The sequence below is a fragment of the Miniopterus natalensis genome, chromosome 14, assembly GCF_054644295.1.
Source record: "Miniopterus natalensis isolate mMinNat1 chromosome 14, mMinNat1.hap1, whole genome shotgun sequence".
Classification (NCBI taxonomy): Eukaryota; Metazoa; Chordata; class Mammalia; order Chiroptera; family Miniopteridae; genus Miniopterus; species Miniopterus natalensis.
This window is the reverse complement of record NC_142094.1, coordinates 29,733,512-29,759,835: the sequence shown is the minus strand read 5'-3', so window position 1 is coordinate 29,759,835 and position 26,324 is coordinate 29,733,512. Positions and strand designations below refer to the sequence as shown.

Sequence of the window (26,324 nt, the reverse complement as noted above, 5' to 3'; positions counted from 1 at the left end):
ATTCTCTCCGAAAAGCAATGGAAAAAATATCCTCAGGTGAGGATTAAAAAACAAGAAAAAACAAAAAAACACAAAAAACCAGGCTATAGGCTCAGAAACACCTAGATTCAAATCCTTTTTATCGTATGTATAACCAGGGACACATTACTAAATCTTTTCAATCACAGTTTTCCCATCTGTGTAACAGGAATTCATTCATTCAACAAATGGTTATTGACCATCTACTATATGCCAAGTCCTGTTTCGGGCGAGAATGACACAATCTACTGCATAAACTGTTGAGAGGATTAAAAAAAAAAAAAGATAAGAAAATCTCAAGTGCTTAGGACAGTGCCTAGGGAAGGGGGCATAATTATCCATCAATAAAGTTAACTGTTCTTTTGTAGTTAATGGGAGTATCTTTTATTTAAAGAACTCAGGAGGGGAGCCTGCTAGGGGAGGCAAAGATGAGTTCATTTCTGGATGCTGCGAGTTAGGATGCATTTTGGGTTTTCCAGGTGGAGGTGCCCGTAGGTCCTGGGTATGTGTAGGGAGCTCAGGAGACAGCCAGGTGGAGGGGGGCAGTGAGACTCATTTTCATTTTGAAGAAGCCAATTAAAATGAACAGCTAATAGATTAGGGCGCCGGGTTAGCTGAGCAATGAGAAATTCCGAAATCCTTCCTAAAAAAGCTACATGGAAATTACATGGATCAAGAAGCCCTGGATCACTACATTTTTGGTTACAATCTTGTAATTAAATTCCCATCAGTAAATACAGATCCAGGTTTTGAATTTTTGAGTAGTTCTGAAGATAAATTTAATCCAATCACTCCTGTTTCCTAGAAAATTATAGGAGGATAATTGTGGAATTTTTTTTCTTGAGTCACTGCTAACATACTTTTTACCAAGTAAACATATCATTTAAGTTGCATAAATACATAAATACATAAGTCTTCAGGGTATATTGTAACTGATTATTTTCAAAATCCAGTAATAAATTATATAGACTTCCATAGAAGACTTTTAAAGTTCTTTTTTAGTATTTTCTCACTGTCTCCAGGAAAAAGGAATAAATAACCTCCAAAAGCCCAAATAAAGGAAAGTCACATTGTCAGTTTCGTAACATATTGTTTACAGGACCATTTGGGGAAGTGTAAACAGTTTGAACTCACACGAATTTGCAGTGTGATAATGATATTCAATACGTTTAAGTGTCGCCGGGCTGGAAGTGGCTCAGCGGTTAAGCATCGACCTAGGATCCAGGCGATCGGGGGTCGATTCCCAGTCAGGGCACATGCCCGGATTGTGAACTCGATCAGTGACTCTCTCATCACTGATGTTTCTATCTCTCTCTCTCCCTCTCCTTTCCTCTCTCTGAAATCAATAAAGATATATTAAAAAAACAAATAATCAACTTTAAAAAAAAAATACATTTAAGTGTCTAGAGCAAATTCAAGAAATATTTTAACTATGCTTAAATGCCACACCATAATTAGCTTAGCAAAGGAAAGTCCCAAAAGAAAAGAGAAGGAAGGAGGCAGTCAAGGCCGCTAGATGGGATGGGGAGGGGCCCGGCGAGGCGCCAGGTAGCGGGCCAGGAAGAGCAGCAGCCAGGCAGCTGCGGGGAGAGAGACAGGCACAGGCCTCGGCGGTGGCGGTGGCGGTGGCGGTGGCCTAGGAGAAAGGCGGGCAGGGTGGCGAAGCTGAGCGTGCTGAGGAAGTGTGCAGGGAACTGACCTCCAGCCTGTGGACCCCGGAGGTCTTCAGAGGCCGGTGACTTGTGCCCTCGCTCAGCGCCGAGCTGGGGGCGGCTGGAGGAAGGGAACCCGGCTGGCGCCCGGGCAGGGGCGAGCGCTCCCGTCTTACTGGGATGGGCAGGAAACCTATTCTCCGCATTGTTTTGCAGAACATCTCAGGCAGGGGTAATTTATTTTTTTAGTGGGCACCAAACCAAATGCCCAACTTGGGGAGGGAAAGAAACGGTCTTCTAGACAAACGTACCAAGCGACCAGATGAATCTTTTCAGTTTCTTCCGACTGGTCAAGACTTATTCCTTTGCCTCTGTGCACACCGTCAAAGAACGGTTGAGAAATAACCAAGGGAAAGGGCCTATGAATGGTGTCTGATCTCTGAAACATCTTTTTCGCTCCCTGGTTCACAAAAGGGGAGCCACATGCTCAGATGACAGAGCTCTGCCTGGGAGAGAGTGGGCATCACCACCGACAGTGTCCAAGATCCGGATGTGCCCCCTTGGGGTACAGAAAGCCGGGTGCTGTGCTGCTGATCAGCCTAAATGACTCCCAGGCCTTCTTGTCGATTCCTGTACCGTTGGTCACCTCAGTGGTACAGCTGATAAAAATGTGCTATTAAGATAAAGAGAGCCATTTTCAAAAGAGAGTTTTCATTTATGAGATGTACTTTGCAGAAAGATAACTAAATACACAAAGCAAACAGGAAGACTACTGGAGGAAATGCCAACCTTCACTGGGGGCTATATCTTTACTAGGCTCCAATGTCAGAAAAAATTAGTCAAAAAAATTGGACACCCCCCCCACACACATAGGCAGAGCTACAGAAAAGTAAGGTTCTTGGGAAACTGGAAGAGACAGGAGAGGTTGTCCACTGTGCACCAGCAGGGCGGGGGTGGGGGGGCTGCCAGAGGAGAGTCAGACACCAAGCACCCAGGGATGCCATCTGGTCACCTCCAGGTTGTACTCTTCATAAGCATGGCACAATAAGCAGAAAGAAAGGTTTAAAAAGGCTCCAAGATATGGGAGTCTATGTGCAGGTGGAAAGGGGTGAGATCTCTGTCCTGTCTGCTTAATTTTTGAAAACCCTAAAACTGTTCTTAAAAATAAATTCTATTAATTTAAAAAAAAAACAATATGACTGTTAAAAGCTCAGGCCCTTGAGTCAGAGCTCTGGGCTTGGTCTGAGATGCCACTTGCTCCCTGTTGTTACGTCCTTGGCCAGGCAAGCCTTGTCAACCTCAGAATCCTCCTTTGTAAAGAGCTGTAGTGAGGAAAATGGAAAAATGCAAGTCACTACAGTCCTTGGCCTGCCGCAAATGCTGAATTTTACAAAAATTTAAACAATCACCTGGAAGTTTCAGCTGTAGGAGTGATTTTCTACTTCCCTACAAGGCAGTTATAGAAACAGCCTCAGAGAATTATATTGTCATCTATGAATTTTGAAATCATTAAAAAAAAATACTTTGTTTGGAAAATAAGCAGTTAGTATGAGGCTCCCTCTTTCAGAGACTATGGAGATGGTTATAAAAGCATCAGAGAAAAAAATATTAACAGTAAAGATCTTTTCCAACCAAGTTATGTCATAGTTTTAGCACAGGATAGATTTTATGGTAACAAATGTAGTTTCAACTGTAATAGGATGGTAATTATTCAGCCATCGGCTATATAGATTATTGCTGTTATAAATACCTTTTGCTTAAGGGAATTAGTGTAATGTCAATCATATGCAAACTCTGCAGGTGACCTGGAAATGAACAGTATTAATGGCATATAGACACCTTAAAAGTAGTTGGAAATTATGATAGAGTAGATATTTAAAGACATATGTAAGCAGTATCAACTGGAGGAAAGGCAACATAAGCTCTGAATATTGCGAAAATGCCCTGCTTTTTAAATAATGATAGCTGACATTTATTGAGCATTTACCATGGGGGATATGCTAAAAGCTTCATATGCATTTAGCTACATCATTCTCACAACAGTCCTACGAAACAGATACTATCCTTTTTCACATTTAAAGAAAAGGAAACTGAAGCATAGAGAGATCAAATAACCTGTCCAAGATCACCCAACTAGCGCATCTCTGTTTCTGAACAAGGCAAACCAAAAAATATAATTTACTTGGGCTTTCAAGAAGACTATGGCATGTGTTTCATATCAGAAGTTGTTTAAAACCAAAACCAAATGATGATTGGGCCAAATGTTCTGCACTGGACACAAAATCTACTTAACAATATGCAGCAAAGAACAGGAATGAATTAGTATTTTTATGATGAACAGGTCAGTACTAACACTTGCAAATGGATCCTGGATTAATCTTATTTTACATTTCAGAAATGACATGAAAGAGGAAGTTGAGTCATGAGTCTGAGTCTGCAGATGATGTTGATATTTTTCAAAGAGTTCAAACACTAGGCAACCACAGAAAAAGCCCACAAACCATGAGGAGGCTTACCAGCAGCAGATGACCTTCACTGTGGGCCAGTAGGCAACACAGCTGCAAAAAGCTAATTCTTCTCCTCTTAAAAAATAATAAGCACTAGCCTATCAATCTGATAGGAAATGGGATTTCTTTAAAGCTCTTACGGAATACACAGATATGACAAAAAGGTCAAGAAAATAGTGAACATCTCTAGGAAGAGTTTGGAAAAAATGCAACAAATAAAATTACTTTGTAGCTATTTTATAAAACACCCCAAGCCAATATTTTAGGTATTCATTCCTTTTTTTATGGAGATCACTGTAATTTCACATAAAGTTATAAGAAATAATACAGGGGTCCCTTATGAACTTTGCCCAATTTCCCCTAATAGTATCATTTTGTAAAAAAAGAATAACACCTGTGCCATATTTACAAATAAGATTCTATTTGACTCCATCTGGAATATACTATGCAGGTCGGGTAAATGCGCAGCAAGAAAGACTGAGGGGCCTAGAGATGGTTTAGATCAGAGGAGCTGACATGACTACAGAACAGAGGGGTTGTAACAGGTTATCCAACTACAAATCTAGGCCTCTTCAGTCTGACAAAACAAAGCCAGGGGTGGGTAAAGAAAAAATGACTTCCAAACACATGAGTTATGTAGAGAATGTATAGGCTGGCTATGAGCCTAATATTAAATTCTAGATTATTAGAATTATGGGGACTTAACTTTTAGGCTGGATGGCAAATAACATAGTGTGAAGTGCTTAGATTATGGAGTCCAAATGGGGAACCCCCCACTCACTGCCTTTCTTCCCAACCCCACAACTCAGTAGCTGTGGGACCTCCAGCACGTTACATGAACTCTCCAACGGGACAATAATGGCACCTACCTCATGGAACTGTTTTAAAGATAAAACGAGATAATCCATGTAACAATGCCTAGCACCAATGAAGAGGTCATTGTTAGCTAATGCTGATGTTATGCATTTAAATTTTTTTTAAAGTAAGGTTTCTAAACCTTGAAACTATTGACATTTTGGACCAGTTAGTTCTCAGCTGGGGCACTGGGGGAAGGGAGAGTCCTGTGCTCTGTAGGATGTTCAGTAGCATCCCTGACACCTGCCCACTAGATGCCAGTAGCATTCACCCCCCAACTAGGACACCAAAAGTATATCTACATATTGCCAAATATCCCCAAGCGGGGGGAAACCAACCCTGATTGACTTTTTGAAAACTTACTGCTTTAAAGGAACCAATTTAGGACAAAAAGATGAAGTACTGCTTTGCACAGTGGAAGCTATTTTTTAGTTAAAGCAACTGGTGGTATATACTGAAAGTAAAGGTTCAAGAAAGATTTAGAAATAACACACACATACATGCATGTAGACCCATAATAAAATTTCTCAAAGATATTTGGAATTCTGTGTACTTCTGAGGCTGAAGAAATAGAGACCACCTCTTACTGACTTTCAAAGACTGTCTGAGGCTGATGCCAGACCAAATAAAACATTGAGTTATGTGAATGATCAGCCTTATCTAATGGGATACTTGAGATGCTCCCCTGTTCCAGAAATCCAATGATAAACTGCACCTGCAGCAAGAACACATTTCACAGCACCCTTAGAGGAGCACCATGCTCTAGAAAGTGTTCCTGAATCTTTCTGCACCTAAGAATCACCATTGGAGCTTTTCAAACCTGGAGGTTTTCAGGCCTCATCTTTATATTTTAACTTTGCATTTTAAGGTAGGGAGCCCAGACATCTGTAAGTTTAATAAGTACTTCCAAGTCATTGGGGACTTCCAGTCAAGTGGACAGTTCTTAAAATGTGAGAGAGAAGGTCCTCTTTGACTCCATTCTGCCTCAACTTCAACATTAGAAAGACACCCATAGCCACACAGATTTCTTTATGGGGATAATTATGACGATAAATGGACTACATAGAGTTCTCTAATGATCAACATTAGCAACAAGGCTCTTGCCCAAATGGAAAGTTCAATTTGAAAATCAAGATTTCAGAATAAAAGAATTAATTATGTACTTCTGTGAAATTATTTCTAGTGATAAGTCTTCAGTTATCTCTAGTTACACCTTTTGCTACAAACTGCCATCAATCGCCTGAGGTCTGATGGAACAGGGGTCACTATGGTTAGTCATGTGAAACGCTAAACAGTTCTTGTGCACACTTTGAAAATGACAAGCAGTTAAAAAGACAACCTTTGGTCTATTTTCCATTTATAACACCAGAATAGGTGCTTACTAAGGCCACAGTGTTGATTCAGTTAGAGGAATTTTGAGCCTAAGCGTTACATGTGATTTGCAACCTACAAGTGGGGTGACTAGCTGTCTTGGATTGCCTGGGATTGAGGATTTCCCAGCATGTGCAACTTGCAGGGGGAAAAAAAAAGCATCCTGGGCAAAGCAGAACACTTGGTTACCCTATGAACAGTCCCAAAGCTGCCTCGCAGCTGGTTCCTTCTCTATCACTTTTCTTTAAGGGCCTCTACACCCTTGAAAGCTGCCCCTGTCCCATCTCTGGTCCAGGTCCCCATCCCACCAATCTCTGGTCTGCTGACGTGAGTGTCTGAGCACCTTTCTCTTCCTGATGTAAATGGACTGAGCTTACTGCTCAAAGACCCTGAGTTATAAGTCCTTGTGGTCTGTATGCTTCGCCCCATTGATGACACTGAGGTGAAGTAGAGTCAAAGAAAACCTGAGAGAACCTGACCTCCTCTCTCCTAATTCAAAACACTGTCACTTGAACAGTGATACCCAGTACTAGGGAGTAAGCTAATGAAATATAAAGATTCCAGGACTTCCACCCCAGACTGTCCAGAGATGAGGCCTGAGAATCCCCGTGTTGAAAAGCTCCCTGGTAATTCTGATGTGCAGGAAGGTCCAGGAATACTACCTAGAACACAGTGCCCCCCAGAGCTGCCATGAGCTGTGCTCTTACTGCAAGAGCAGTTTTTAACTGGATTCCTAGAACAGGGAACATTCTAGGTATTTTACTAGGTGGGATTGACCTTTGTAATCAATAAATCCAAATGAAAAGTCAGTACCTTTATCTCAAGACATAGAGGCTACAATACTTTGCTCAGACCATCATTTCAGATACCCACTGTGAAAATTAAACTTCACTTAAGTAATACCCATATCAAGTCTAAAATAAGTTTGAATCTGTTTAAGTAACATCAATTTATATTATGAATGTTTGCTTTTAATGGTTAATTGGCAGCATATTATAGCCAGATATTCCTGTAAAATGTCACTTGGATTTTGTCTTTGTTACTAATTATTGACATTAACAATTGTTATCAATTAATATTTTATATACATGTAAATCTCAGGGCCAGATGTTAGACTTTAAGAAAAAATTTTAATTCACTATAATCTTTCATAGACCTGGCTATCTGTGCCAATCTTATATAATCACACTCTCACTGGAAATCTATACACACAAACAACTAAAGTTTCAAGCTGTTCAAAGATCACTCCAGATGTCCATTCACAGGCCCTGAATTAAGAATTGCTGATCTACTTATGAGTAAAAGTGTCTTCCTTCTGAGTTACACAAGGATTGAAAAATGTATGGCCTTCCTATAAGTGTGTCTTGGAAGCCAGAGACCAAACCACCCAATAACTTATACTGTGAAAGTCTCTTCCAAATGCCTGTCACTTTGGCAACATCCCTGCCAAACAAAGAGACACCTTAGGTCCCTGAGAACATCTAGTTTCCATATTATATCAAAGAGTTTTATTTTAAGACTCATGCATAAACTCTACAAAGATGAGAAACATCAGGATAGGTTTTATCTTTGAAAATGTGTAAGAGCTGTTGTTGCTGCCTCCTGCACACATTCACACACGTGTGTGCATGCACACACACACAAGGGGAGGGGGGATCTTTTTCATATACTCTCATGAAAGGGCTCTGAGACTTCTCAGATTCACCTACATTTTGGAAAATCCAGCATCCAACCCACAAGCCTCCTCTGTAAAGGAGCCTTCTGACCATTTCTGCCATTTGACACTTAACATGGAATATATTGACAGTTCCTTTGTATAAGCAATTCCTTCTTAAACTCGGTGTGTATTCCCCTTTTACAAGGAATGTTAATAAGCTTGTTCAAAATCCTGTCCATCTAGAATGAGAAAATGCAAAACTATTTTTGAACTTTTGAAAAAATAAGACACCTGTACACATATAAAACTCACAATTAAAAAGATACATATATCCATATCTTATTAAACACTCTTTTCCAGATACTTGTGTAGTATACCAAACATCAGATAACTCAAAAGTTAATTTGTATTTGGCTTGAGCCTTCTCTATGTTTTGAATGTTGTTTGTTGGGGTTGGTGGAAGAAGCAGAGCATTGTCTAATAATCTGACTTCAACCCCTAATTGGATTGACATTGGCTCCTGCCCAGTTTTACTTGCACTCATCCAAACAATGGCCAACAGAGCAGGGAAGCTCACCAGGCCACAAGGACAGCCAGCTGGCCACCTGCATCCATGGGGAAAAATTCATCACTTACTAGCAGGGTTACACTAGGCCTCAGTGTCCTTACTGTGAATAGTATTATTTCACAGGTCAGTTTAAGAATATAATGAAATAGATATAAAATGCTCAGACCAGTGCCTAGACCGTAGAAAGTCTTCAATAATAATAGTAGCTACCATCAGTAGCTATTAACCACTGTTATTAATAAACATTCAAAAACTGGAGATGAGTATTTTGCCTGCTTATGCCATATGGGTCTGTTTTAAACAATAATGTTTTCAATGTACTATCACTAAAGGTATAAACATAGATCACTTTGTAAATCCCTTCCTTCAATTCCTGGAGATAGGGGACATCTGATGAAGTAAACTCACCTAAGCCTATTTCTACCATCTCTCCAGACACCAATCTGCAAACCTGACCCATGTGTGTTAAAAAATATAATCTGTGCTCTCATTCCTACTCACATAAGTTAATGTTTCTCTCCTAACTCTTCCTAGGAGCACCACTTTGCCTTCTGCTTGCTAGCCCTGGATTAAAAACAGAGAAACTAACAGACAAATAAGACCCAATTTTGAGACTTTTCATCACAGAAATTGATGCTTTAAAAAAAAAATGAGACAGAACAAAGCAATATGGGATCAGAATGAGCTACACCACTCACCTCCACTTTCCATGGGTTAATCTTACAAGCAGAAAGGAAGTAGCAATGTAGGAACTCCCCCATCCCTCAATGCCTCGAAAATATCATGAGTCTCAAAACTCTTAAGTTTCAACCACAGATTATCTCAGTCCAACAATATAAAGTAAGTGTATCACTTTTTTGTCACAGGATACCACACAGGAAAATGAAGACTAGGAGCTGTGCTGGGTGCTTTTCCCCTGACACTCATTTATGTAAGTCTGACTCTTGGCCCCCACTTGGAGAGAAGGCTCTAGGTCACAGCACATCTCAATTCCTCCTGCTGTCTCAGCTCCCCAGTGTAACTCAAGCATCTCTTCAGCTTCCATGCGGCACCAGGCACCTTTTCCCACAGGGGGCCAGGTTTGGGATGAAGCAGCAAGAGGCTTAACTCTCTTGAGTACAAATGAGGACCCCCCCCCCCAGCCTCTTACCTGCAGCATCTGCCCCTTCAGCAGGCACGCTCTGAGTGGGCGCTGGGGCCGGGTCCTTGACTCCATGCACCTGAACAGCTTCTTCCTGGTTTGTCAAAAACGCAGAGCACAGGTCAGTTTCGAGGGCTTGGAGCTTCAGCAAGGAATTCTGCCAGCAAAAGCAGAACATCGGGCTAGCTAAGGAGACGGCTAACGCACAACAGTGGGTCTGCAGCTCTTGCGAACAGCTTTCTCCGGGGCCTGCCAGGAAGAGGGTCGCGGCCGCAGCTGCTTCAGCCAGAGAGTTATGCCAGAATCAGCTGTGCATTAGTCCACACGCAGCCTCGGTTCCTGCCCCATTTAAACCCTAACGTATGTGGATTATCTGTGACACATGGGGCTAGTGATTTCATCAGGAAGACGCGCTGCAGCCAGAGAACCAATCTGAGAAGGTGTCTGCTTCCCGGGTGCTTGAGGCTTTACGCTTTGCAAGTGTTTCATTCATTGTGCTGACATCAGGAGCAGATGACACTGGCCCCTCCCAGGCTACCATTCACAAAAGCCAGCATCCCTGCACTGCAAAGACTGCAGCGGACCGCAGTGCACTGAGTTACTGCTGCAGAGGCCCCCTGGCATCTGGGAGGTGATTTGGGGCTCTCTTATCTACCTCTGTATGTAGGAGCTTGTGCGTTGGGGGGTGGGGTGTGTGTGTGTGTGTGTGTGTGTGTGTGTGTGTGTGTGTGTGTCTTCTGAAGTTACTTCTCTCACATGAAATGTTTGCAGCAGCCTTTTATCGAGAACAGAGTAGAGGGAGTGAAGGAAATTATCTTGGTCACTTAGTGTGACCCAGCCACTGAGGGGGAAGCAATTTATCTTTCATAGCTCCCAGCACAAGCCCTCCCCACCCCCTTCCTTTCTCATTTTAAGTTCCCCCGATGGTTCTTAATAAGAACAAAGTCGTACAGACTGACGCACACATCCTGCCATGATGCAGATGCCCAGCAAATTAATTCCCCCAACCAGGTGAAAGTGAGTCACGCCTGAGTCCCCAGCAAGGAGCTACTCCCCCTCAACTGGAAAGCTCTGCAGGCCTCAGCAGCTCCTCCACCCACCAGGCTCCCCACAGGAGCAGATACCGGGAGTGGAGTCATCATCGGTCCCTTTCCCTGCTATGACCCTCCAACACACACACACACACACACTCCTACTCACACCCTACCCTCCACATACCCTACTCCCCACATACCTCATATGCGCCACAGCTCCACACCCTGCTCCATGCACACCCATCCCTACCCTAGGCATACCACCTTCACGTCTGTCCTCTACACCCGCGTGTCCAACCCCCGTATCTTCACTCACCTCAACGCACATACCCCCAAATACCTCACCTCAACTCCATTTACATACTCATTCCTTCCCACACTCATCCCTTCTATCCCCTATTCCACACAGACCCTACCTTACTCACACACACACACACTACCTACCACACACCCTCATCCCCAACTCCCACTCTCACACCGTTTCACATACACCCCCATCTCTCCCCCCACACCCTCATGTCTTGCCTCACATAAACACCTACCCCTGACATCTCCTCACACCCCAAGCCCTCCCCCACACAACACCTAATCCCTTCTGTTGACGTGCATCAATACGAACCTACAGCAGGTTAAAGCTGCTTGCTGAGGAACACCTTAACTCTACTGTCTCTTGGTCATTTTGGAAGTGGCAGGCGCTACGCGGGCTCAGGGTCCCTTCTCTGCATGCTCAGAGAGGGGGCGAGGCCTGGCACAACCTCCTGTGCTCAGGGCTGCGCCTGAAAGCGCGCGGCTTGGATGAAGCGTCTGAGACAGGGCCATTTTTTACTGCTTCCTCTTTTCTGGGATCTTTTCCCAGCAACTAAGTATGGAAACCAGAGCCCAAGGTTGCTGACAGGAGGTGCAGAAGGAGCAAGGGCACCAACTTTCTGGAAAGATTTAGTAACCAAACATCTGGGAGGCAAGAATGGCAATTCCTGGCTAGTGTCCTACTGGAGGACCTTGGAAATCAGAGTGACCTCTCAAAAAGAGCCAAACTATTCAGAAAATTGAGAAACAATGCCATGAGAATGTAAAATGGTGTAGCTACTACAAAAATAAAACCAATACCACCACCACCACAGGATGGTGGTTCCTCAAAAAATTAGAAATAGAGCAACTATTGCACGATCCGGCAATTCCACGGCTGCCTATATACCCAAAAAGTATTAAAAGCAGAGACTCGGACATTTGTACACCCCTATTTATAGCAACATTATTCACAACAGCCCTGAGACATGTTATAGGCTGAGTTAGGTCTCTCCTAAATTCATATGTCGAAGCTCCAACCCCCAAGTGGCTGTATTTGTAGATGGGGCCTTTAAAGAGGGAATTAAGGTAAAATGAAGTCGTAAGGGTTCAATATGACTGAATCCTTACCACCTGGTGTCCGGAGGGAGGGAGGGAGGGAGGGAGGGAGGGAGGGAGGGAGGGAGGGAGGGAGGGAGGGAGGGAGGGAGGGAGGGACCACTGACCAGGGAAACACACACACAGAGGAAAGGCCACATTAGGACGCGATGAAAAGGTGGCCATCCACAAGCCAAAGAGAGAGGCCTCGGGAGAAATCAACTCTACCAGCACCTTGTTCTTAGACTTCTAGCCTCCAGAAGTGTGAGAAAATAAATGTCTGTTGCTTAGAACACCCAGCCTGTGGCATTTGGTCTGGCAGCCCTAATATAGTATTAGCAGACTAATACAAAGTGGAAGCAACCCAAGTGTTCATCAGAAGATGAACTGATGAACAAAATGTGGTATATACATACAATGGGGTATTATCTAGCCTTAAAAAGAAATACAATTCTGACATGTGACAGCATGCATGAACCTTGAGGACCTATGCTAAGTAAAATAAGCCCCTCACAAAAGGACAAATATCTAGAGTAGTAAAATTCATAGAGATGAAAAGTAGGTGGTGGTTGCCAGGGTCTGGTGAGGTGAGGAGGTGGAGGGAAAGGGAGTTAATGATTAATGTGTAGTTTCCGATGGGAAAGGTGAATCAAGTTCTGGGGATGGATGGTGGTGATAGGTGCACAACAATGTGAATTATTTAATACTCTTGAACTGTATATGGTTAAAATGGTAAATTCTGTATTATATATATTTTACCACAACTTAAAAAATGGAAGGAGGAAGGAAAGAAGGAAGGAAGGAAGGAAGGAAGGAAGGAAGGAAGGAAGGAAGGAAGGAAGGAAGGAAGGAAGGAAGGAAGGAGGGAGGGAGGGAGGGAGGGAGGGAGGGAGGGAGGGAGGGAGGGAGGGAGGGAAGGGAGGGAGGGAGGGAGGGAGGGAGGGAGGGAGGGAGGGACCACTGACCAGGGAAGCACACACACAGAGGAAAGGCCACATTAGGACGCGATGAGAAGGTGGCCATCCACAAGCCAAAGAGAGAGGCCTCGGGAGAAACCAACTCTACCAGCACCTTGTTCTTAGACTTCTAGCCTCCAGAAGTGTGAGAAAATAAATGTCTGTTGCTTAGAACACCCAGCCTGTGGCATTTGGTCTGGCAGCCCTAATATAGTATTAGCAGACTAATACAAAGTGGAAGCAACCCAAGTGTTCATCAGAAGATGAACTGATGAACAAAATGTGGTATATACATACAATGGGGTATTATCTAGCCTTAAAAAGAAATACAATTCTGACATGCGACAGCATGCATGAACCTTGAGGACCTATGCTAAGTAAAATAAGCCCCTCACAAAAGGACAAATATCTAGAGTAGTAAAATTCATAGAGATGAAAAGTAGGTGGTGGTTGCCAGGGTCTGGTGAGGTGAGGAGGTGGAGGGAAAGGGAGTTAATGATTAATGTGTAGTTTCCGATGGGAAAGGTGAATCAAGTTCTGGGGATGGATGGTGGTGATGGGTGCACAACAATGTGAATTATTTAATACTCTTGAACTGTATATGGTTAAAATGGTAAATTCTGTATTATATATATTTTACCACAACTTAAAAAATGGAAGGAGGAAGGAAGGAAGGAAGGAAGGAAGGAAGGAAGGAAGGAAGGAAGGAAGGAAGGAAGGAAGGAGGGAGGGAGGGAGGGAGGGAGGGAGGGAGGGAGGGAGGGAGGGAGGGAGGGAGGGAGGTCAGTCGCATCCTACATTTAGAGGGAGGATGTGGAACCAGCCGCCTCTCATAAGCTCTATTTGCTCCTGTATAGTCTACAAAGCAGAAGAAGACATGACCTTCACACAGAGCCAGAGGCCCTGTCAGCTCTGCCACATACTATGCATCTGACTGTGCGCAAGCACCTTGGCTATTCTAAGCCTTATTTCTTCATCTGTAAAAAGAGGCAATAACGACAGTGACCACTGCACCTGCTCTCAGAATTAAATGAGGGCAGGCACAGAGAGCACTTTGCACAGCACCAGCATGTGGCAAACCCTCAAGGACTGGACACAGTGGCTATTATAAATATCTGCAAACCCCAGAGGCTGCTGGGCAGAGCCAAACTCTGCACCAACTCTGAGGCCTTGGCTCATCATTTCACCTCCCAGAGCCCCACTTTCTGCATCTGCCTGGTAAAGACCTGAGACTAGATGACTTCTAAAAATCCTTCCAACTTGAAAGGAAAGAAAACATGCACCTGTCCTGGAGATGGTGCCCAGAATCTGGCACTGAATGGGTGCTTGGGCAGTGTTTGTGGAACTGAACCAAGTCTTCAGGCAACACAAACAAAGAGCAAATAATTCACTGCACAGCATATGTCAGTCCACATTCAGAGGCCTCGAACCTCCCAGAGAGAGTGAGGAATTATGCTGAGACCCCATTATGGCCCAAAGTAGTAATGGGGCCATTCTCCATCTTCCCCTCGCACCTTCTCCCTCACTTGTACTCATACTGAAGCAGAAATGAGACTGATCTTTAAAGGAGACCTGCTTGCCTGTTTATTCTGAGATACTAGATAGGAGGGAGCTTAAAGGATTGGGGGAGAAAAATATGTAAAATAGAGCAGGAGAGAGGAGATGAAGGTCTCGAGGGACAAGAAGACGTCCACGTAGAAGGTTAAACGTAAGCTGCTATAAACTGAGGACAAGAAGGCAGAGTGCAAGAAACTCTACAGACCACCTGTCAGCAGCTATCCCCTTACCCACGCGAGACTGACCCACGACCTGAGAACAACCTGCTGTTTCTCAGCACGTGGGCAGTGGGTGGGGACTCGGCCACTCTGCATGGGATGGGGTCATACAGGGATCTCTCCTGATGACCAGGGATCCCAGGATAGGGGACTTTACCTATGAACAATCTATGCCACTGTCACAAACATGTCCTGCCAGTGGGTGACAGACGTCATCCAGCCTGCCCCATCATGACTGAACCCCAAAGAGCCACCGGTGAGAAGGCCCATGGACAGCTCGTACGACACACGCAAGGGTCACGCCTCCATGCAGATGTCATATCTCTACACCGCTCCCTGGCTCTGGCAGCTTCCACACACGGAGAGCTGCTCTAGGCTCTGGGGTATGAGACTGATGTCAGCCCCTTCCTCATGGGACTTACAGTCTAATGGAGACAGTTAACAAGCCAGCAAACAAATCAAACAATAATGACAGTTATTACTCTCACAGGGCGATGCAGGAAAGAAAAGGCAAACCCGGGGAAGGCGATAAGCAGCTCCACGATCATGCCTGACATAGCGACTTTTAATGCGTGAACGGGGTCTTCCCCTACAGAAAAACAAAGCGCAGTAAATCCCTGCAGTCCTCATGCTACCGCAGCTCAGCCCTTCCCTAACTAGGGTTTCCACTCCTGGGAGGCGATCCCCGGCCCAGCCCCTGGGGCCAGCCTGCGACTGCTGCTCCAGGTTTGCATGCAGTCTCCCTGAATGGGTTTCTAGGATCTGCAGGGAAACTGAGCAAAGGCTGAGGGAGCCTCTAAAGAGCAAGTACCTCCACTTCCCCAGCTCTCCCACCTGGTTACAAACGCAACCAGAGAGCCATCCATAAGACCTAGGTGTGGTTTTCTAAAAGCTAGTTTTTCTCTTTTACATAATGGAAAATAAGCTGGTTGTTTCAGAAAATACTCCCCTCGTTTTCTCTCCTCTACAATTACCAGGTCCCACTTTAGTTGGGTTGGAATGGAGAACACCCACACAGGCTGATGGTTAGATGTTATTTTCGGGTGCCTTGGTCTGCAACTCACCAGTTGCAGAGCAGGGACAGCTTTTTAATTTTTATGAAGAGGTTCAGTGGCCCTCTCCCATCCGTTTATCTATCCAAGAACTGTATATAGATTCTCTACGGTGATAAAAAGCAAACTCAAATTGGAAATCTGCTCAAATCTGGGGATACAACTCGGTCCCTAAACATCCCCATTTCTACCTACCACTTTTCTTCCCTGAGTTTTCATGTTTCCTGTGCTTACTCCCCCCACCACACACACACACACACACACACACACACACACACACCCTTTCCTTTCCACCTCCTCCCTGCCCCCACCTGCCCAGGCCCAATTCAGCTGTCGTTTGCTTCACAGTCAAATTCCCATCAAATTCTTGAGCAAGTTCTGAGTACCTTATCTAAACAGGGCCATCAATTTCTGTGTTACTGCCTTGTTTATTTCCTTCCTAACGCTCACTATGATATGTCATTTTTATTTGTCTCCTTGTTTATTGGCTCTTCCCAGCTCCAGAAGGGCTGGAACCATGCCCTCACTGTTCACTGCTGGGCCCAGCACAATGAGTAGGGTGTGAGGCAACCAATAAAAGGACTGCCGTTGTATATTAGTTTTGTTTTCCTGGATCCTTTAAGCAGTACTTGGAAGGCCCTCTGAGTACCCAAATTCAAGCCCCCCCCCCCCCCCCCCCCATTGCTCTGGTTCAGAAATTTTAAAACACTTATAAATCACTGGGCAATTTGTAAAAGATGTGCACTCCAGGGCAGGAATCACTCCCGAGGCTTGGATTCTGTGGTCTGGCCCAGGGTCATTTAGATGCAGGAAGTCCACGGTCCACACTTTGAGAAATTATTGCCCTCTTCCCTAGGGCCTTGACCACTCTAAATGCTGCCTTGCTTGTCTGCTTAGCTCTACCTTTCCCAGGGACGCTAGCTTTTCCCTGACCCCCAGCTCTCTAGCATCCTCATGAGTCTCCTGCCCCCCTCTCTCCATAAGAGCTGGAGTTGCTTATGCCCCAGCATGCTTTGCAGCCGATTCTAACTGAAGGATGCCACACCTGGCTCAGCCACCCCAGCGCCCTCTGCATGGGATGGTTCCACAATACCCAAAGGAGAAGCTCAATGTGAAAGAGCAAGCCACTCACTTCAAGTAGCCCTCTGTTGACCAGAAGATCCTATCTGGTGCTAGCAGCACTTAAATAACAATACTGCTACAACAGGCTGTAACCAAAACCAAATGATTTCAGCCTGGGAAGGGGAGTTCTGTACTTAGTTGTACCTCATCGTGATACCCTCATTCTGTCCATTTTATTAAATAAACAATAAAAACAAGATGTTGGAGAAACAATACTAGTTTCATTAACTCATGTTTTAATGCAGGACTGAGCTTTTCTAGATAAGACCTTGATTTTCTAAATAGAATATGTCTCTTTTGAAACTCATAGAATGGGCCTCAATTGTTTCTCTTTGGAGTTTGTAGTACTTAAACTATCAAAAAGCACAGGTATTAAGATGGACAAACCCCTAACAATTCATTTTTTTCCAGAAGATCAATTATATTCCACAGGCTAAATCCACAAATCTAGTCCTTTGTTGTAGTCCATGTAGTTACTATTTGTGGCTACTTAAGTTTCAATTTTTTTTTTTAGCCCTGAAAAATACTCTGCTTAAAAACTATACTTAGCAAAATGTGTGCTCAGTAGAGGGCCCACTAGGGTTTTAATCCCATATTTACCATTGGCTCATTTTGTGTCTGTGGGCAAACCATGCAATTGTGCTGGCCTATAAGCCCTTTACTTTTTCTCATGAGACTACTTTCATTTCTAAAGTTGAATGATTATTAGAAATTAATAACCATCCCACTGGAAAATCATAAAATCACATGCCATATGAAATAAATTACCTACCCATGCCTCTAAAGATAGCAGGTCACACTGGAAAGCATTAGCCAGCTCCTCAAATACTAATATTTTTTGTCACAAAACAAGAAAATTAAGCTTTTGCTTGCCTTAAATCTGAGTGTTATAGCTCTAAGAAAACCAACAGTGTCCTAAAAAGGGTAAAAGATACCAACACTAGCAAGGCCAGGCTCTAGGATACTGAGCTGATGTGTGTCACTCACTATAAATCCCTGAAAAGCGCAGATGACAAATTTAATTCTACTGCAGCCCCCACACCCCACCCCAGAACCAAACCTGGAGCTGGGTACATATTTGCTTCTCAATAAATACTGTTGAAAGAAAAATTACTCCTTAGGAAAAAATATCCAAAAAGTCACGATTTTCAGGAAAAATTTAGCTCTTAGGACCAGCAGAAATATTTTTTAAAAGTTGGCAGGGGTGGGGGAGCAGAATATATCATAAAAGCTTCCGGCTTTCTATTTTGCCAAGTGACAACATGTGGGAGAATAAATAAAAAACCCTCCCCTTCAGTTCATTACAAAATGACAATTTTAAGAACATTCTCTAAATTAAAGCGTTCTCAGTAGGCATTAGCCTTACGGAAAACTCACTGCATGGTTCTTTTCTCCTTTAACTGCAACACAGACTGACACCTGGGAGCCACTGAACTGGAAACAGCTCCTTCCAGCCTTCCATTAGGGGGTAGGAAATTAGCAGCGTGAAGATTAAATGAAAGAGTGAGACATGAAAAGCACTGAGATGCTGTACAAGAGCGAGCAGGGGCCATGCTGCGTGGAGTGTGGGAGAGGAAGGCTGCTGGGCAAAAGGCAAGCACAGGTGGGTCAGCGCTGGTAAGTTTGCCACACTTCTCTGCCCAGCTCAATACCTCTCAAGTTTCTCCAAGTTAATTCTCAGACAAGGAAAAATATGGGCAGCTGCTGGCATGGCTTATGCCCTTTCTGCCAATACCATTCTAAGGATTCCCTGGACAGTGAGGACTACAGACCTGATATTCCTTCCCCTGGAAACAAGAAGCCAGACTGGATAGTTGCCTCTAAATGACGGGCCAGAATAAACCAGGCCTGGAAACAGCTTAGAGTTTCTTTGCTGTGCAGTTCATTCAACTGGGAATTAAAACTAGGGTTCACACCATCACCATATTGGCCAAAGGGTGTCCACTGACAGTGACAAGAAAACTTGGCAGAAACTAAATGAATCATAGGACACCATTTCAGCTTCCAGCTGAGTAAGAAATATTAGTAGGGAGGCAAGGTCACATTATCTCAGCTCAGAAAACTGCACAAGAAAAATGCACATGGCATCCTGCAGTGGTCCAGCACACAGGAAAATTACTTTGGATATTTTGCTTCCAGAGACTAGTATTATGCAGGCAAGCATTCATTCATCCATCTTCTGATAACGGCACTCCCAGATCCAAAGTGGGAAGTGTGGTCTGTGTCTAGCCAATTTAGCCAAACCCCAAGGTCATAGAGACTGGGTCAAGAAAGGGCTACATGCCCCAAGCCAGATAAATAAGACTCATACATGGGACTTTTCAGAGTTAGAAAGGACTTCCACTGTGTTGTAGGCAGAATCCTAAAGATAGCCCCCAAGATTCCTACACCCAGGTTACTCAATCAAACATTAGTAGGTGCTGCTATGAAGGGATTTTGCAGATGTAACTGAAGTCCTAACTCAACTGACCAAGGACACAGAGTTATTTTGGGTGGGACTGACCCAATCAGGTGAACCCTTTAAAAGCAGAGTTTCTTCCAGTTGGTAAAAACTGGACAACATCAGAGAGACTCAGAGCAAAGAGGAATCCAGTGTTGCTGGTTCAAAGACGAAAGGATCCATGTGAGGGGGAATGTGGGCAGCCTCTAGAAGCTGAGAAATGCCCCCAGCTGATGACCAACAAGGAAACGGGGATCACAGTCCTACAACTGCAAGGAAATAAGTTCAGGCAACCACCTGAATGAGCTTGGACACGGACTCCTCCAGAACCTCCAGATAACAGTCCATTGCAGCCAATGCCTTCATTTCAGTCTTGTGCGACCTTGAACCGAGAATCCAATTGAGTCCACCCAAGTTTATGACCTACCTTACTATGAACTGATAAATGGGTGTTTGTAGCTTCTAAGCTTTTTGGTGGTTTGTTACCAGTAACAGAAAACTAATATACACTGGAATTACCAGCTGTAAGAATAATGTGTCCCTAGAGAGGGGTTGACCTAAAGATAAAGTCCATACAAGGAGGCAGTCAAAAGATGGGAAGAGATGGCATCCACACAAGTCTGTAATCCCTGGATCCAGTCATGCATGGAGCCTATCCCAATCCTAAAGTTTCAGCTGTGTGAATCAACAAAATCCTGTGATTTATTAAAGCCAGGATGAATTGGCTTTTAGTCACAAGGGGAAAAAAAAAAAATCCCTGATGTAGGGGGGAAAAAGAACTCTCAATCACTCCTGAATTAAGGCCCAACCATACAGCCTGGGTTTGCATTTCAGCAGAAAAATGCAGCTGCCTGTTCTACAGAAATAAGACCATTCAGCGAACTCAGGAGTATCAAAGGACCAAAGAAAACGCTTGCTGGATCCTTTTTTCAAAATTAAAACAATTTTGAGGGAGAAACACATTCTTGAACAAAACAGCAAGTGCCATCTTGAAAACTGATACAGCTTGATGCAAAAATATATGCTAAAACTATGCTTGGTCATAAAAAGACAACCAAATCCTTCACATGGGAGACACACACATAGACACGTGCATATAGGCTCAAAAAGGGGCACCAGAAATGTGCAAATGGGTCTACTTTGAATAAAATTAAAGTATGAAAGGATTCTTCATAGACTTTAAAGAGGAAGATATGTTTAATGTTAAGGTTAATGTGCTATTTTGACTAGTGTAATTCAAAAAATAAGGGGTAACAGTAGCATGTGAAGGAAAAGAAAATTTTCATAGTGATTTTTAGGTAGCTAATCTCCTTCACAGCCAGCTAAATAAAAACAGATACCCCCTTCACAGAGTAAGACCTGTGATGTTTCCCACCAACGTTCCATAGGACTCCGTTGCCTAAAGAAATGTTATTATGCAGCCAGAGTGGCTCAGTGGTTGGTCGTGCACCCATGAAACTGGGGATCAGGGTTCAATTCCTGGTCAGGGCACATGCCCAGGGTGCAGGCTCAATCTCCAGTAGCGGGCGTGCAGGAGGCAGCCGATCAATGATTCTCACCATTAATTTGATGTTTCTCTCTCTCTCCCTCTCTGAAATCAATAAAAAATTTTTTTTAAAAAGAAATATTATGGGGGCGTTCCATAAAAGAGTAGCTTCCATAAGTTTGGGAAATGATAGGAAAGATGCAGTTAAATATATTCTACTGTATAGGAGGACTCCTTCAATGAGCCCGAACACATTAATCCTTCCTACATAGTCTTGGACCCACTCACAATGCCCTGTACAAGCTTTTCTAAGGCTTCTTCTGGCCCTCCAATTTTAGTCACAACAGAAACTGCATGAAAGGATGTGGACCTGCACACACAGTTTACCCTGGCTGAAATAAAACCACTTTGAGCACACACTCCCTGTTATCCACCTGCCTGGATCAGCAACCCCTTTTCATGGAAGGGCGCACATTTAAAACATGGCACTGCCTGCCCTATTGGATACACGTCTCCACTCAGCACTCTTGCACCCATGGAATCCCAGAGCAGTGAGCTGGCACATGCATGTAATTTGCAAATACAATATAGTGAAGGGATATAGAAAAATGTATTTTCAAATAGAGCTTTTTGCAACTATCAAGTAATCTCACGGGTTTCCAGCTCACAAACCAGAGTTTCTCCCAGATATTTGAGACCTATCACAAGTTGACTCTTACAACCACCTTGTTTTTCTCATCGCTTATGTCAAAGCAAATCACTTCTTCACACCAGCACTTCGCTTGTCCACAGTGGGGCAAATGGCTTCGTTCATTGACTCAGACTCTTGCCTCTTCAAATTCTTTTCCACTCTTTTACCACGAATGAGATTGTGGAATTTGAAGGCTGTCTCCATGCACAAAGAAACAACAAGCAACGTTCTGTGTTGTTATCTTTGGGAGATTTTCCACAACTTTAGTTATTTATTTAACTTGATTCCATCAGGCAGCTGGTTTACCTTTAGCTACTCATTTCTGCCAAGTTCTACAGTTAAAAAAAAAGAAATCGCTTCCAGTGAGTTCACTACCCTCCCTTTTATTTGGAGGGGGAGGAAAGATGCATCCTCAAATGACAAACAATTTGCCTAAAGCACATCATTTCTCTTCCTGGCATCTGAACATCAAGTCTTTTCATTCTTTTTACTATGATCCTAATCAGATATACCACCCACTGCTCCCTAATTATACCATGAGGACAAGAAAAACTAGACAGTATTACAAGCCAATGTCATAAGCTTGTCACGCTGTCCTTATTCATAATAACAGAGATCCCAATTTTATTATATTGATTTCCAACAGAAGAATTAAATTATACATTTCAAAGAAAATCTAGAACAAGCTTATTAATATTGTGATGTTCACTTTGGTAGGAAACCATTTGGATCGGAAAATATGGCTTCAGTGTTTCAAAGCACACGGGGGTCGTATTGCAAGCACTACACTACATCATGCCCCATGGATAAATAGTAAGCACGATTATATTTGGGACTGCAAAGGCCATTAAAAAAAAAAAAAAAAGAGAGAGAGAGAGAGATGAAATCAAATAAAGAGAAAAATTTTACAAATGAAACTGTCACAGCCATGGTTATACAATCCTGAAGCAAAGTTGAAAAGAGTGTAATGAAATGACTGCTGGACTTGGTTCAGGTCCCAGACATAATGAGCAGCCCTGCAAATATTTTAAATGTGTTTGCTCCATAGCAAGGAAAAACACTGCCCAAAGAATGACAAGGAAAACAAATTCACTTAAAAGCAAAATTACTTGAAGTTTCAAAAACAGAGAGAATTCCTAGGACTAGGGAAAAGTATTAAATTTCCTGATTGGCTAACTCATGTTCCTACAACCAGCAATAATTGCACCTACCTCATTTTTGTCCTGCTGAGTTTCAAAAGCATCCTTTGGCAAAATGGCAGGCCTCTGGTCTATTCTATAAAATACAAAGAAAAATTATTTCAATTTAAAAGAAACCTTTCAACTATGCACATGTGAAGCTGGCGGCTACAGATCTGACTACATCCTGGTTAAAAACCCTCAGTGGTATCTCACTGCCCATAGAATAAAGTCCAGACTCCTTATAATGGTCTGCAATATATTACAGTGTTTAAATTCTGCCAACCTCCCTGGATCCACCTCCTATCACTCTCACCCCTGTCCCCTACACTCCAGCCTCTCTGGCCTTCTGTTTCTTTAACACATAATGCTGGTTCTCTCTTCAAACCTTCATCTTTGCTGTCCCAGACAGCTGGCCTCCCACATCTTCACAAAGCTGATTCTTCTCATCCCATAAGCATCAGCTCAGCTTCTCTGTGACCTCCCATCGAGACTTTTCTGATCTTCCTAATTCCTAGAAGTGACCCTTTATCACACTGTCCTTAGATTTTCTTCTTAAGCATTTGTCACTATCTGATATTATGTTTATCTGCATTTCCATATTAAAATGTAAGCTCCAAGAAAGCAGTGATTATATCCATTTTCCACATTGCTAAATCCTCAGTAAAAATTCAAAACTTCTTTTGAATGAATGAATGTGATCTGATACAGTGGTTACAGAATGACACCATTTATTCACTGAAAACACCTTTTGGAAATTTCATCCTGTCTCTTCGCTAACACAATAAGTGGTACAGCAATTACTGGGCAATATGGTGATGCTGGCTTTTGCACTACATAGTTACCAACAGAAGAAAAAGAACTTAAAAGGGCAAATCTACTCCAATTTTATTTAGTTTAAAAACAAAAAAACCAAACTCCCCAACTGGCAGAAGCTTAATTTCAAATCATGATTTGTCAAATGCTATGGTCCAATGGCATCTATTACATAACATTCAAGTTTTCTGCAGCAGATTGCAGACTATTATGTAATAACCATATTAGATTATAGTTATTATCCATATTAAAAAAGTCTATTTTAATGAATAAATAATTTATAAAAAGTGTTAAATCATTTATAAAAAGATTTGGGAACATAATTATTTACAGTTATTGTTCTGCCTCAATGTGAGTCCTGAAGAAAACATACATGTCCTCTGAATGGTCAAGATGATTTCTAAAAGTCAGGATGCACATTTAGAAATGCCACAAGCCTCACTCTGAAACAGTCTTAAGAATGCAGAGTTCTTCCAGTCCACAGGCACTGCCAGCTGTGCAATTTATTTCTAATGAGAAAGGTAAAGAGATGGCCAAACAAAATTGTAAAGGTCAGACCAATGTCTACCATGTCTGCACAAGTCAGCATGTCCCTCCTGAGTGTGACAGAAAGCTAAGGGTCCCAACCATGAGCTCAGGGAGAGAGAGTTCAAGTGAGAACAGTAAGGAAGTCAGGAAGAAGCCAATGGCACACCTATCCTATGCCCAGCAAGTCCCTGAGCCGCAAATACAGTGACTTCAGGAGTTCAGAAAAAACAAAGGAGCTCTTTCCTGAAAAAAGGAAGAAACCCTCTTAGGGATAGGGATTATCCCTCCCTCTATCCAGTAACATCTAAAACTCTGAATGGCTCATAATTTCTTTGTAACTTACAGAGGTTTTCAAATTGTGTTTTTATAGAGCTATGGTAGCACCAGAAAAATGGAAGAATGTTGTTCTTTAATGGAAATAATATTTATGTTTTCAAGCAGAAATTTCTCTAAATCTTTGGTGACAGCAGGTGGTAAAACAAATACACAAGTAGCAAACATTAATGGGAGAAAGTAGATATAGACTCGGTTTAAAAATATAGTATGGCCCAGCTGGAGCGGCTCAGTTGGTTGAGAGTCATCCTGTGCACCTAAAGGTTGCCAGTTCAATTCCAGATCAGGGCACATACCTGGGTTGAGGGTTTGATCCCCGGTCTGGGCAAGTACAGAAGGCAACCGATGGATGGATGTCTGTCTGTCTGTCTCTCTTCCACTCTTTAAACATGTCCTCAGATGAGGATTTTAAAAAATAAAATTACAGTATATATTACTGAGATGCACAGAACAGCCTGCAAGCAACATATTCACGTGATCTTCCAGGAAAACTACTCATAACCTCCAGATAAATCTCCAGATCAAGTTTAAGAGCTGTGGGTTAAGCATTAAAGGTGCTTTCATTTCATTATTATAGGAGTATCTCCTATATGTCTGGTACATTGTTTGGGAGGTCATAGTCGATAAGCAGCACTTATGCCTTTAGGAAGCTTACAATCTTCTAGGATCTTAAGAGGATGAAGCTAACACCCAGCCCTGAGGCGATTTCGGCAGGTCAGGCTGCGCAGGGGCTGGTAGGAGGACGGTGGAGGGGGGCTGGGGAGGTAGCGACAGATCAGGGAGATGTTTCCAAGGATAAAAACAATCAAGAGGCTGCGGGTGTGGAGTCCAAGTTTGAAGTGAAAGAAGTGGAGTAATCAAAATTACTAAAAGGAAGAAGTTCTTAGCCTGTGTGGCAAGAAAAATGATGTGATTTTTCTCATGGAAATATAAAAATATGTAATTTTCGTGAGGAAGAGGAGGGGCAGGCATAAAGGGAGGCAACTCATGAGTTTAGGTTCAGATATTCGAAGCTTGAAGTGAGGCTGAAATTAGGAATTGAAAATAGCTAAACAGGGCTCACCTAGAACGGGGTACCCCCGCTCTACAGTGTTCAGCAGAGTGGGGGTGGTGACCATGACAGCGACGGTCACAGGTTCTGCGTCGCTTTTTCCCTGATTGTGTGGCCGGGGCCCAGCATCGTGCCTGCCACGTGGTCAACACTCAGTACATGTGTTTCAGACGGATGGGTAAACGAAGAAACAGAAGGAGCCGGGCCCAAGAATGACTTCTTGATCTACCACTTGGGAGGGATATGTACCCATGGGCAAGATATTAACATCTCTAAGCCTCAGTTTCCTCATCTGTAAAGTGAAGGTAATAAATACTCATAGGATACTTCATCATGCGAAGGACAGTTCACGAATAATGCTTATTACTACTGTTAGCTATATTAAAATAACATGCATTCTATAATCATACATAAAATGCCATGATGAGAATGAGTAATTGTATATTTTATCAATAATTATAATTGAAGCCTATGAATAAATAAGCTGAAAGAGATAAAAGCTGGGGCAGCCTTCCTCAGGGCCTCTAAGCAGGTCTCTGAAACTGGCCATGAAAGAAGAGCCATGAGGAACCTGGACACATCGCTAAGGAGGTAAAAAGCTAAACAGGATAGCACTCTAAAAGTTGAAGAGAAAGAATTTACAAGAAGAGAAGAACCTAACAATTTACCAGCCCTTATCACGCCAACGCCAGCCCGGGGCTGCCAGGCAG

The 26,324-nt window shown here is 43.1% G+C and overlaps 1 protein-coding gene across 1 annotated transcript in view; it reads right to left on the bottom strand.

The window, feature by feature from the left end:
* The window catches only part of FAM13C (family with sequence similarity 13 member C), a 108,564-nt gene that overhangs the window by 22,161 nt on the left and 60,079 nt on the right, over positions 1 to 26,324 (bottom strand). The window contains exons 5-6 of the mRNA XM_016220832.2: positions 22,920 to 22,983; positions 9,779 to 9,863 (exon numbers count right to left, since the gene is read on the bottom strand). Of these exons, the coding sequence (XP_016076318.2) occupies positions 9,779 to 9,863; positions 22,920 to 22,983 (149 nt within the window). The remainder of the gene's footprint in view (positions 1 to 9,778; positions 9,864 to 22,919; positions 22,984 to 26,324) is intronic.